The 14,316-nt window shown below is 35.1% G+C and overlaps 1 protein-coding gene across 1 annotated transcript in view; it reads left to right on the top strand.

Annotated features, from left to right (window-relative positions):
- LOC141838852 (vacuolar protein sorting-associated protein 52 A) overlaps nt 1-6,778 on the top strand; it is a 44,258-nt gene extending 37,480 nt beyond the window's left edge. Inside the window, exons 13-19 of the mRNA XM_074726450.1 lie at nt 1,710-1,810; nt 2,850-2,900; nt 4,713-4,892; nt 5,014-5,148; nt 5,253-5,327; nt 6,092-6,149; nt 6,235-6,778. Coding sequence (XP_074582551.1) covers nt 1,710-1,810; nt 2,850-2,900; nt 4,713-4,892; nt 5,014-5,148; nt 5,253-5,327; nt 6,092-6,149; nt 6,235-6,536 — 902 coding nt within the window. The 3' untranslated portion in view covers nt 6,537-6,778. The remainder of the gene's footprint in view (nt 1-1,709; nt 1,811-2,849; nt 2,901-4,712; nt 4,893-5,013; nt 5,149-5,252; nt 5,328-6,091; nt 6,150-6,234) is intronic.
- Nucleotides 6,779-14,316: the final 7,538 nt, after the last annotated feature.

Here is a 14,316-nt window from a genome sequence, read left to right as displayed (position 1 = left end):
TCCCTACAGTGCTAAAGATTTTATTTTTCACGAGTATATTAAACATGCTGATGTGTTTCACCATTTCATTCAAGCTGAGCGTCATTTAAAAAAAAAAATCTGAAGATGAGCTTGCCTATACCATCAGCTTGAGAGGAAGTAGTGTTGTTAGATTAGTTGGTTAGGATGTGCTTGTCTAGCACACTTTGGAAGATTTAACTCAATCCATAATTAGAGAAGGTTAAGTTCTGTAGCTAGATGAAGAAGCATTATCTACGTGCATAGCATTCATCCTCTTGTGAAACAAAAAATGGCTTCTTTTCCTTATTCCCCTTTGTTGGCCTTTTGATTGCCTTAATGCAAATTGCTTAAATTCACACACTATTAGAAGCATGGTTGTCAAAAGTAGTATCCGTTTTGGGAATCTGACAGTCAAAAGATCTAGGTATCTGGCCTGAAGACCTATGTAGGAACCGTGTATTGGATCGATACAATCGACTAAATTGGAATCATTGATAAAAAAGTTTAAAAAATGAAATAGACAAATAATTTGATATGAAAGATGGCATATGATGTTTCATAATAATATCATGAAAGGACATAATAACACAATATACTTATTGAATAAGTAGAATTAATTAATTGAATTATTTATATTATCACTTATCTCATATTGGCTGACTCCACCTAGTGGGATAAGACTTGGTTATTGTTGTTGTATTGATTTCATATCATAGGTATTAATTTAATAGTATTAGATTGTTTTTGTTATTGTTTAATAAAATAATATTCTAGAAACTATAAAAGAATATTATATTATTCGGCTAAGTGTAACCTTTAGATTATGGATAGATAGTATGCCATATTTTATTAATATAGAATCAGTAACTAAAAATATATTGATATTACTATCATATTTAATGATGTACATTTTATTAAATTATTGTTTAAAATTTAATCGAGAAGGGTCTCGAGAACTAAGATATTCTTTTTCAATCAATAGTACCATCTCTTAATTAACACTAGATGAAGAAGAGATGGATGAGATGCTTTGCCTACTTAGTGTTATATTACATGCAACAATAAGGTGAGTCTTTTGATGGATGAAAAGAAGAGATGGATGATGTGATTGGTCTACTTAATGGTAGATCACATGAACCGACAAAGTTATTCTGTTGATTTTACATGAAATCTTAGGCAGTGTGGAGGTGAGAGATTTGAACTAGAATTCCTGATAGCAGCAAGGGCAATATGTTTCTCTCTTGAATATTTTTAGTAGTATTCAAGCTAAGATTGAGAAAGAGTTGGCTAGGTTTGTTAGTTTAACAAACTCAATTGAATTTGACAATTCTAATGTATTCTATCCTTTTAGTTCAAGATTTGATGAGCTTTCAATTAGTTTCATTTTGTTTTTAATGGAGTTAGTTTATTTCTAGGCAATTTCTTTGAATCTCTACTTTCTTTAAACTTCTCAATTAATCCTTGTGAGATGACTGAGTTCTTGGAAAATATTGGATCATCCTTTGCCAATACCAATCCAACACGGGTGATCTATATTAGTATTGTCTGTTTTTGACACCCATGATTAAAAGTTTCCGTTAGTTCTCAAAACAAAGTTCTTGCTTTATGGAAAATACTTGAAGAGTTTGTATGCGATTTGACTGAGCACATTAGTATCTGTATTGCTTGCTAAGAATAATAACAAATGGAATAAAATTCTTTTTCTCCAGGGCCATTTCAGGTCATTGATGAACATTTCAACACAGTGCTTCCAAATTATTATGATGCCATTGGCTTGATGCTTATGATTCGCATCATACACCAACACCAGGTACCTTCATAGAATCAATTAATAAAATAGTAAAGTCCTCCATGTGGTATTTTGTTATTTTATTCATATATAGTTATAAACAGTGAGGACAAGCGTGGATCGTGATGATGAATGATATACTATAAAAAGTTAACCTTGGCACTTTACTTGCTCAAATCTTTTACCTATCCTCATTTCCTTCAACTTGGTATCAATGTAGGTTTCCATTATCCCAGCCCATCCTGTCACCCCTCCCCTCTTTCTTTGTTCATGTGGAACATCCTCCACCCTTGCCTCGTGACAACTGAACATTATACTCGTTTACGCAATGTATCCTGTGTTGGTGTTTCTCCCTGCTGAACAGTCAGTTTATAGGATGCCAGTCGCAACATCGAACTTGAAGGTCCACTACATTGGGATTCTCTCTTGTCTGGACTACATCTTGACTTCTCCTATGTGATATCTGATCGTGATCCTACAACTTGAAATCAGTTCATGACATCCAACTGTGATTTTGTTCCATGCAACATCTTGTCATGGTTTTCTTCATGCCTACACAGTGTATTGATGATTTGCTTATATGCAAAAGCTCATAGAAGTGCAAAAAACAAACAAAAATTTTCACTTCATTCCTCTTCCTCCCCATCTCTTTCGACACCACCCTTCTAAACCAACAGCATTGATTTCTTTACTACTTAGTCTAACTTATTTTCCTACTTTTGAGTTTCATGTTGGGCTTGACTCATTATTTGTCTCCCAACTATTCAGTTGGTTACATGAATCTTATCCCTATAACTTGTTGAACAGTCATATTAGTCCCACTTGAGATGTTTATATCATGATGCTACACTATATAAAAACCCCCCTGGGCATTTACATGCTTAATATATATTTTTTCTCTTCCAACTTGTCATGATAGAGATGCCTTAGTTAAGAATGGGTTTGGCCATCTACATGTGTAGGAAGAATGCAGTCTTTGTTTTACAATATTTATTCACTTCGTTATATGTTATATAACATTGACATGGAAAGCCCACCTAATCCTTGACTGTCATTGCAGTTGATTATGTTTAGGCGCCGAATTCCATGCCTGGACTCATTCTTAGACAAGGTACTGTTGCAAATACCTTTTATAGTTGTAGGGTTCATTTGTCCCTTTTTGCGTAAATATATCTTTATGAATGTAATTTATCATTGTTTGATGGTTCTTGACAATCTTTATCTAGGTGAAGTGCTTCCTTCACTTACATATATGGAAGACTAATTATATAGACGAATATAAGTGTTAACCTGGGACTCTGATCTACTGAGATTGGCTTTTGAGATTGTGATATAAGATATGCATGTTTTCTCTCTCTAGTGGGCAGATAATTGTCAGTTTCAAGATGTAGTAGTTAACTAGTTACTGAGATGATCTTTGTTTCCAGCATGATTTTTCCACGGACCAGATTGTCATCAGGAATATCTGAAATTCCATCTTTTGAGTGGACAGATATTTTAGGCCAATGTTGGTTTTTCTATTTTGTATCTCTTTTCTGATTTGGCATCTGGCTAGAAAGGCTGGCTTAAAAATAATAGGCCGATTCAACTATCCGAGTGCCTAATCACTTGAGATACAAGTCAGTGTCAAAGAATTGCTACTTTCATCTATCATATTTTTCTTAACAGGGATGCTTGATCTTTGATTTAGGCATCCTGTAGGAGTAAACAGGTATTAGTCTAACTAATGAGTGCTAAAACCATGTCAAGGAGGCTTCTTTAATAAGCACCCTTCTTTGATAGTAGGATCCTTTCCCTAGCTTGCTTAGTACCCTTTTTGATTTTGTAAATATTATTGGAGTTTGATCTGATATTGTCATTCTAAATTAAAAGAAGTTACACATAAAGATAAAATAATTTAATTTCAAGAGTTATGTATTTTGATGAGTTTCAGAGTTTAGATGTTAATAGCTGGTTAGTCTTGTTATAGTATATGAAGGAATTTGTATTCCTAATCCACTGAGTTTGGTATGCCATATATGTGAAAAAAAAACATTGAGCAAGTGTTTCTCATTTTCAACAAGTGATGTGCTTTTTGAGTAAAAGATACTATGAAATGCCAAATGCTATGTTATCAGTATTCTGGTCAATTAATGAGCTATACTTCCACTTATCAACTGAGAAATAGTTGTGTATATCATTACCTGTGTTCCTGTACCAATATGCTACATTGGCCCCTGTTTGTGTGACTTCCTAGACTGGTTTGTGGAAATTGTAAGCTATCAAAATAATAAGCAGATTTGGTCCAATTTTCGGGATTCTGAAACAATTTCTTATCGACTGATTATTTGATACCCTGCAAATTACTGTTTTGGACTTTGGAGAGCTTGCCTTGGGTAAAGATGACCAGTAAAGAACCTTTCACCTCTCCCACTGCATCATTCCCATAATCAAAGGTTAATCAGTAGTTCTCAAAACTTGGTGGCAACATTATTTTTGATTAAGCGTTATTTTGGTACCATATTGGTACGTCCTGTATAGTTACAGAAAGCAATTTAAAATGGTATCTTCATGTACACCCAATGCTGTTGGGACAAAGAAATTGTAAATGTCAAGTTATATTTCTTGTCAGCTTTCTTCCCAGTGATGGGTCCTGTGGTTTGTGATTGTTTTGAAAAATCTGATCAACCTACATTAATGACTCATCTATTATTTCTTCTTAATTATGATCCATTGACTTTGTTACTGATATTGATAATTGAAGAGAAACATCTTACCCATCAAAAGAAGTGAAAAATGATATAATTGTAGTCATGTATATTCCCTTCCTTCTATATAAATTTCTTTGGCTCAGGCATCGATTTTACCTGTGGCATTCTTTCTAATTGATTAGATAGCAAAAGAGCATAACTGTGATTCACTGACTGATTTTCTCCTCGATCAGGTTAATATTTCACTGTGGCCTCGTTTCAAGATGGTATTTGACATGCATCTTAACAGCTTACGCAGTGCAAATGTAAAAGCATTATGGGAAGATGATGTCCATCCCCATTATGTTATGAGGCGCTATGCTGAATTCACAGCATCCCTTGTGCATCTCAATGTTGAATATGGAGATGGGCAGGTCAGCCATCTACATATGTTGGTTCTGATATTTTTGAAGATCACTTGCCTCACTTTTGAGATGCTAAATATGGTTATTATTTTGTACTAATCCAATTTTGTTTGGTTTGCTTAATTTGTAGCTTGATATGAACCTTGAGCGACTTCGGATGGCAGTTGATGACTTGCTTGTTAAATTGGCTAGAACATTTGCAAAGACCAAGTCACAGACAGTATTCCTTATAAACAACCATGATATGACAATTTCTATTTTGAAGGTCCCAATATCTTATTGTCTTTCTATCCATCCAGTGTTAATCAGTTATAACAAACAGTCTTTATATGGTTTCATGTTCCTATGATTTGGTGGAAATTGCTGCAGGAAGCAGGTGCTGGAGGATTGAAAATGCAAGAACACTTTGAGGAACTACTTAAGAGCAACATAGGAATTTATGTGGTAAAATACAAGTTCCTCAATACAAATTGAATAACATTCACTCAGAGTTGCAAGTAATTATGAATAATCATCTTTCAACAGTTAAGAGGGCAGTTGTCTTATTTTTATTGAAAAGACAAAACTACACCCATATATAGAGGTCCAATAACACACCTAATGACATAATATCTCGTCTATTCTAATGCTTAGATGATCAGTATTAACTTTAATGACATAACGAGATTTTGACAAAGTAATGCTTGTCGATGAGTTGATCTAAACTGCAAAGAATCAAAATCTTCTAAAGTAATTTTTTTTATCTTACTCTCAAATTGAAGATACCTTAGGTGATAAGTTTGTCAAGATGAAAGTTAAAACTTACGAATTATGAAAAGTTGCATAGAATAAGAGTTAAATATTAAGGTTTAATGTTTACACTCATGACATAAACAAAGAGTTAATAAGGAGACAGATTTTGTTTGATATTATTCCAAGAGATGAGAAGTGATAGATGAAATGGAGTAAGGTTCTGATATTGAAATAGTATTAGCATGACTTGAGATTTTGAACCTTGGTCAGGATTTTGATTAATTTGCATCTTCTAAAGCTGTATTCATATTTCCTCTTAAGGATAACATTTCTTGACAATTGAGGAAGAATGGTAGCAAATCCTTTTTTAACCATATCTAACTGGTGTTCTAGAAAATCCTTTTTAATGCTGTTTTAGTATTTAATTCCATGTTGATTCTAGAAGCTTTACTAAACAATTTGGCATGCTTATGCAGGAAGAATTGCTTCTAGAGCATTTTGCTGATCTTATCAAATTTGTTAAGAATAATGCTTGTAAGTTGGCATGTAATAGAATTTAGTACCTATTCGCTGCATTCAACCCCAGCCTAACTCGAATATCTCTTGATGCTCATATTAGCCGAGGATACAATTACCAGTGCTGGGAGGCCCACTGTTGCAGATGTTGATCCATTGGTGAAGGATTTCGCAAACAGGTGGAAAGTTGCGATCGAACTGATGCACAAGGATGTTATTACTTCTTTCAGCAACTTTTTATGTGGAATGGAGATCCTGAAAGCGGCATTGACACAGCTTCTTCTGTACTATACAAGACTCTCAGAGTGCGTGAAGAAAATTCCTGGTGGTTCTGCTCTAAACAAGGACTTAGTTTCCATATCATCAATATTATTCGAAATCAAAAAATACTCTAGGACTTTCTGATTTCCCCATATTAATATAGCAATTCCCCCCAAGAAGTTTGTTTTGTGTTTGCTGCTGCATCCTCTGTGTGGTGGTTAGTATGAGAACAGCAACATAATTATTTGATCAGGTCGTTCCGATATAGTCCCTCATTTGCACTGTGCAACACTTGTAAAATGGCAAAAATGATTCATGTAGAACATATAAACACAAAATACTTTCAAAGTTTGTTTTAATCTCTGATTTCATTCTATTTGAACCACTTAAGATTTTTATAAATATTGAACTTGTGAGTGTGATGAAGTTCAATCATGTTAATCTTGAATGAGTGATTATTATTATTATTATCATCATCTAATAATTGCTCAAACGTGATTCATGTAGAACAGATAACACAATACTTTCAACATTTGTTATAGTTTCTGTTTGCATTATACACCATGTTTTGCCAACAACCTGACTGAGATCCTTAAATATGACACCAACATCCACATTCCAAGAGATCAATCAAAATTCTATGGCTAACGCTGGAGTCAGAACCCTCACTTGAAATTCTTCAATTTGTTTAAGGTTGTGAGGACCGCCAAAAAGATAATATGTCTCAATGGTACAAGTTAGGTCGATCTTTATCTCAAGCTATTCAAGTAGTGCAAAATCATACTCGTCGAACTTTTCTTAGAGGTGGTGAGAAGAAGAAATGACCTTGAATTGACAATTCTCATCTTGATCTCTTGCTTACAAATGTTTTTATCGAGTTGATGATGCCTTTTAATCATCATACCCAATGATGTAATTGAGTAAACGATATAGCAGAGTTGTTGAAGTAGGCAAGAGTTGAATTTCGACAAAGCCAAAATAATGTCCTTATTCGTCGTGGTCAATTGCAGCTTTTCAATTTATCTCTTCACAGATGGTCGTGCGGCAATCGTGTGAGACCGTTAGGTGGTGGATTTCACCTTTTTGCTGAAATATGTCGATGTTGCTATTCTTCTGTAAAAGGTGGAATCCGCCACCTTAGCGGTCCCACACGATCGACCCCACGATCATATGTAAAGAGGTAAATCAAGAAACGTTGATGTTGCTATTCTTGACTCAATATTCGTTCACGTGTGAGCTTGTGGATAAAATTTTCAATATCCATATTTCTCTTTGACGCAAGGACATTTTTAACGTTTTACAGAGTGTTAGCTTAATTTCCTAATTGGAATGCTTAACATCAAAGATGGATAGGATACAAGACTATTATCTCTTAGAAAAATACACATTAGCAACCTTGACTTCTCATTTTCAACTTTAATCAAGAAAGAAACCCTATATACAAATTTCATGGTCAAGAAAAATATGCACGCATATTTGCCCACTAATGCCTGTTTGACATGACAGTGCATATGCATGCACGATGATGGTTATATAAAAACATGCCATATGCGTGAACCTACCTGTATAAAATAAAATAAAAATAAGAAAGAAAGAAAGAATTTTTTTTAATGCATCTATCTACTTCGTCAATATGATACAGTTATATGTCCATAATTGAAAATGCGGTGGAGGTTGAGATACGACTGTTAATTCTACCTGTATACACATGCCACTGCTAACTGCTACGTATCTTCAACCACCAAAACCCATAATATATATATATTAGAATTGATATCTTGCGCGTCCTAAAATACATAATTATACGCAATAAGGAGAGTCAGAAATTTTTTTAAAGATTTTTTCTTTAAAATTTAGGAGTTGGATTATAGTATTAAACATTAAAAAAAATTTAAAATAAAAATAAAAAAATATATTTATTGTTTCATGTGTTGAAAATATCGCCGCACCATTTGTCGGCGCGTTGGCCGGCGTCAGATTCCGATCGGATTGTGGTCAGAATCCGGCGCAATTTGGCCAAAATGCGACGGCAGTGGGACGCGCGCGTTCCTGAACAAATCGTGGTTGGATTCCGGCCAAATCACGGTCAGATTCCGGCCAAAATCGCAGTTGGAGATCAGCCGAGGAAGGACCGGGGTGTGACGCCGGTCCTTCCTCGATCACACCCCGATCCTTCCTCGGTCGGTCTCTAGCCACGATTGGTCGGAATCCGATCGCGATTTGGCCAGGAACGCGCGCGTCCCACTGTCGGCCGCATTCCAGCCAAATTGCGCCGGATTCCAGCCACAATCCGATCGGAATCCGACGCGCTGGCGAGTGGCTCGTCAATTGGGCCTGGTCCGGCGATCGGCGATGGCCGGACGGCGCGGCAAGGGCGGTCGGCAGCGGCGGGAGTCGGGGCGGAGGAACACTGTGTATTCCCACCTTTGGACAGTCAGATCTGCGTGCGATCGTGTGATGGACGGTGGATCGCGTGGCGCTCACGGATGCGCACGAGGGAGTCGCACATGGTATCAAAATCGTATATATATATATATATATATATATATATATATATATATATATATATATAGACCTCAATCATGGAATGCACGATTGAGATGAAAAAAATAGTGTTGTATGATGAATCTCAACTAAACCTCCAAGCCATGTTACATAGTGGGGAACCCACCACTAATGTTTTTATTTATTTGGACTTATTCACTGGTTCGGTCATCGTTCTACGATGCTAAGTAATCAGTCTGGCTCAATTAATGAAATTAGTTTCTAGATTGAAGTGAATTTTAGTGTGATTAACTTAAAAAGGAAACTATACTTCAAGGATATCAATCACCTTCTTTCGTCTAGCGATTAGTTACTATTGAAATGTATATATGCATGGCCTCTTTGTAACTACTTAAGCTAACAGGTAATCACAGTACTTAATTAATCAAAATAATTGCCAAATGTGGAAATCATTTAATATTCATAGGTATTCATTACAAGAAAAAGTAAATGGAATAAGAAAAGAAATAGAAAAGTAAAAAAGGATTACTAGAGTTTGGAGGTTGTTTGAGTCTAACGAATGCTTGGCGACACACTTGAAGAATCACAAGCAAATTCTTAATTTGTTCTTTGAACTCGCGTGTGGGGTGAGTAATGCTAAGAAACTTATAGTTAAGTTATACCAATGACATTTTGTTCATTTCAAATTATCTATGCTAGGTCATACCTTGACTAAGTAAGTTCAAGGTCTAAAGTTCTAAAGATTGGTTGTCAATGAACATAAGCAATAATCATCAAAACATGATCAAAGATTTAGTTTTGAGTTGTCAAGCGCATCTAACACCATAACATGTTGGAATTGATCCTTAACCAATGAATTCAAAACTTAAGTTCTTCTTTTGAGTCAAAACACAAGAGACATGTTTCATGACTCAAGCTAACAAGGGCTAGGGTTCATTTGTAACATTGCCATGTATATAGAAGTTCATCATAAATTTAATTTGAATTTGTTTGGATAACATTGAGAGACTTTCAAGCTTGATTTTGGGGAGCATTTGAAGTTTTAGCTAACCCAAATAAATGTGTTTAGGTCAAATATGAAGAAGCCCTAATTTGAGAGGCATTTTTGGAAATGGATGACACGTTGTAGCACTATTAGATTAAATTCATTGGTTTATAGAGTTTAGATAAACTTTATCATAAAAAAACTTCCCGTAGTTTGATTGATTTAATTTTTTGTTATAGAATAGAATATTAATGTTGAAGAATCTTAGTTCCTCTTGATCATGGTATTTAATATTTGACAATAATTTTAAGTTAGTCGTTTAGATTTATGATCTTGTCTTAAATTTACAATTTGACGTTTTTTATAGGTCATTGGATGATCCTAAGCTTGAATGAATGAATTTGATGATAGGTATAAAGCAAATGTGAAGTTTACATCTTGTAATTGTATCAAGCTTGACTACTACTTTAAGAGTCTATCTGAATTGAATATTTTGGATTTATGAATAAATCTTGAGTCAAGTTCCTCATTCCCATGTTGTGTATCAAAAATTAATTACATTCAATTTAAGAAGTTCTAGATGGTTGGTGGAGACTTAAACCAAGATGTTGTTAGACCTTGAGGCATCTTCAATTGATGTAAGAGTCGGCTCAAAAAAAAAAATTGATGTAAGAGTCTTACATAGATATCTTGTTAGGTACATTGTGTGGTAGACCAATGGTTGTTGGTTGGTTGAGAATAGCTAAAAGAAAACCCAAATTTTAATTTTGTACTAAGTTTAGCTGATTGGATTGTTAGTCAGTCAACTAAATACTTAATTTTAGATCTTGATATTGAGATATTTAGGTGACAAAAATTTATTTAGGGAACCAAACTAACTTTTTATTTATTAGTTAATTGACAAAAATTTTGAGATATTCAAACAATACATTTATTTTAACTTTGTTTATGTTTGACAATCATTTTTTCTTAGTTCATCGTGACCTTACTATCCATTAATTTGGTTTAAGGGTTAGCTTCTACCCTACCTATGATTGCCTTTGGGTCGTCGCTTGGATGGTTTCCATCCCCTAGTAGGTGATCAAGCCAAAGCCATGTCCTCTTCAAATGGTAGCCCTAAATGGCTCCTAGCCTTTGGCAGTCCTTCCGATTCTTAGTTGGAGCTTTCATCAATGTTGTCTTAGATGGCTCTTGACCTTTGTTGACCCTTTTAAATTGTTGGGTTGAATCTATCATCAATATTTTCTTTGATCATCTTGATAGCTCTTGGCCCTTGGTAGCCCTCTCAATTTGTCAAGTAGAGTTATCACTCATGTTGCCTTCGCGCCCTTCTTGAGTGGTTAAGATTTATTATAGACCTACTTTCCAAGCATGCTTCTTCCTTCTTGAGCCTTTGGATGCCTTCTCTTATCCTTTTTTGTGGAGTCTTGAGATAATTTTAGCAAGGTATGGTGTGGTACCTCTCTTTTCATCTCCTCTTCAGCATTGCCATATTAGCATGACTTTGACATGGTGCATCCTTCCCTCATGTGTATTTTGATCCTCCTCTAATAAATACAAGAGGGGGCACATATTTGGTGGATTATTAATAGCCTCTTGAGACTTCAATGTGAAGTTACCATTTTAGTGAATCACTTTGTCATGATCATATCTGGAGGTTTGTCATGAATCATTTTACATGGGGTTCTAAATTGTCTTTTTGCTTGAGTTGGTGTATGATGCCCATTTCAAGTAAGCTCCTCTTATCATGATCAATTGTTGTCATGGTGTCATGGTGATATTTAGGAAAATTGAAAGCCTTCTTCCTTAGCCATTAAAGCACCCTTGCTATTTTCGTGAATCTTCTCTTATAATTGACGACCATTCTAAGTGGTAGGACTGGTGCGAGATAGGGGGTTGAATAGATCATTTTGCTCTGATGATATTGCACAATAGAAACTTGAAGCAAAGTTAACAAAATAAAATACAATGCTAACATACTTGATTTTACTTGGTTCACTACCTCCCAAAGCAGCTAAGTCCAAAGTCTAGTTCTAACGACTACCACCACTAACATTTTCCTTCTCGAATATCTTCCAGAGGTGAAGAAATTTCTTACAATCTTTTGTTGAAATAAATACAATCAATACAAGAATATAGAAGTAAATACAATGAAAGTAACTACTTTACAAGAATCTTATTTTTGATTGTTGCTAGTTATTTTAGGATGCCTCTTGTTGATCCGAAAATACAACAGCACTTCATCCTCAAACCCCAAGAATCGATGCCTACAAATATCCTCAAAATCCTCTTTTATAAGGTTGTTGTCAGACAAATTTTTACTTAGCAATCAATTGCCAAGAACCACTATTCAATTGCTCCTCTGCGAATTCAACCGTTGCTTTAACTTGCCAGTTTAACGACTCAATTTACCTTAGCAATCGATTGCTAACGACTACCACCACTAACATTTTCCTTCTCGAATATCTTCCGGAGGTGAAGAAATTTCTTACAATCTTTTGTTGAAATAAATACAATCAATACAAGAATATAGAAGTAAATATAATGAAAGTAACTACTTTACAAGAATCTTATTTTTGATTGTTGCTGGTTATTTTAGGATGCCTCTTGTTGATCCGAAAATACAACATCATTTCATCCTCAAACCCCAAGAATCGATGCCTACAAATATCCTCAAAATCCTCTTTTATAAGGTTGTTGTCAGACAAATTTTTACTTAGCAATCGATTGCCAAGAACCACTATTCAATTGCTCCTCTACGAATTCAACCGTTGCTTTAACTTGCCAGTTTAACGACTCAATTTACCTTAGCAATCGATTGCTAAATACCAACAATCGATTTTTGTGCCTACCAATTGATTGCTAATCCAGTAATCAATCACTATGCCTACCAATCGATTGTTAATCTATAGCAATCGATTACAACACCTATTGTATGCTGCTATAGTGTGTGCAATTGCAATGCGACTGACTGGGATTATCATTTTTTTATAGTGTGTGCAATTGATTGTTAGAACCCAACAATAGATTGGTAGTTTAGCAGTTAAACTAGACAATTGAGTTGCAACTATTCTGTTTGTTGCTACAGTGCTAGTAATCAATTGTTAAAATCCATAAATAGATTGGTATCCGATTAATTGAATCGGCTAGTTGAGTTGCAACCATTCTATTTGCTACTACAGTGTCAACAATCGATTAGTAGTTGAGTTGTTAAATCGGCCAGTTGAGTTGCAACCATTCTGTATCAATCAATTGATAAACCTAATCAATCAATTGATCATATAGCAAACCCCTCCTTTACTCCCTCAAACTCTGAATTCAGGGGTTTAGATTTTAGCAATCGATTGCTATCTCTGTTTCAGCCTTTTTAATATTGAACTCTCACCTCGCTTAGTATCCAATTGACTTTAACCTACTAAAACTTCTTTTGATCAGTATTCAATCAACCTTGACCTATTGAGACTTCATCATTGCCTAATATGGTTGACCTCAACCTATTAGGATTTTTCATTATCCAACATCTGATCAACCTTCACTTGTCAGAACTTCATCCATGTGACAGGTGTCTGATCCTGTTGATACAATCATGTCCCAAATGAGAAGTTTCAATGATTGATAATTATTTAAGCTTAGATTAATAAATTGGATCTCACTTGAATTATGAGTGTACAGGATAAAAGAAGTCAATGTAGGTCGAAAGATCAGATGTAAGGTATGAGAAAACCAAGAAGGTCAAGGACCAGATTCTTGACAAGATTGGATGCAAGGAAAAGGAAGACCAAGAAGGTCAAGGACCAGATTCTTAGCAAAATGAGGAAATCGGAGTGGATCGTGAGATCGAATGTAAGGGTAGACAAAGACTTGGAGACAAAGAAGCTCCAGACACAAAGTATATGGAATGGAAGATTCATCTGGCATGAGGTAATTGGGAAACGAGGGAAGAGAAGCTTAACTCTATTTTATGGTTCACCAATCGATTGGTATGGTGAACCAATTGATTGGTATGGTAAACCAATCGATTGGTGAGCTAAAACCCTAAACCTAGAATTTCGATATTAGCAACACTAACAATCGATTGGGATAAACCTATAATTCAGGGTATATGCTTTTGATGTATTAATCAATTGGTAAGTAAGCAATCTTGAGTGAACATAAGTCTGCCTAATCGATTAGGCATAGCGATTAGCGAGGTTTCTCGAGTGAACAGAAGTCTGCCAAATCGATTGGAAGATCGATTAGGCATTGTCAATCGATTAACAAAGGTTTCTCGAGCGAAGAATAGTCTGCCAAATTGATTGGCTAATCGATTGAGAACTATCAATCAATTGGTTCAATCAATTAGAATTCAAAATCATATTAATCTCAGTCGTGAATTTGAAGTTAGTATTCGTTCAACGGATAGTCAACAGTCAGCAATTGATTGGTGAGTTATAC

This window comes from Curcuma longa, chromosome 11 (genome assembly GCF_044706935.1).
Source record: "Curcuma longa cultivar G26 ecotype Majalengka, Jawa Barat chromosome 11, ITB_CL_G26_1.1, whole genome shotgun sequence".
Lineage (NCBI taxonomy): Eukaryota > Viridiplantae > Streptophyta > Magnoliopsida > Zingiberales > Zingiberaceae > Curcuma > Curcuma longa.
This window is presented reverse-complemented; position numbering and strand designations above follow the sequence as displayed.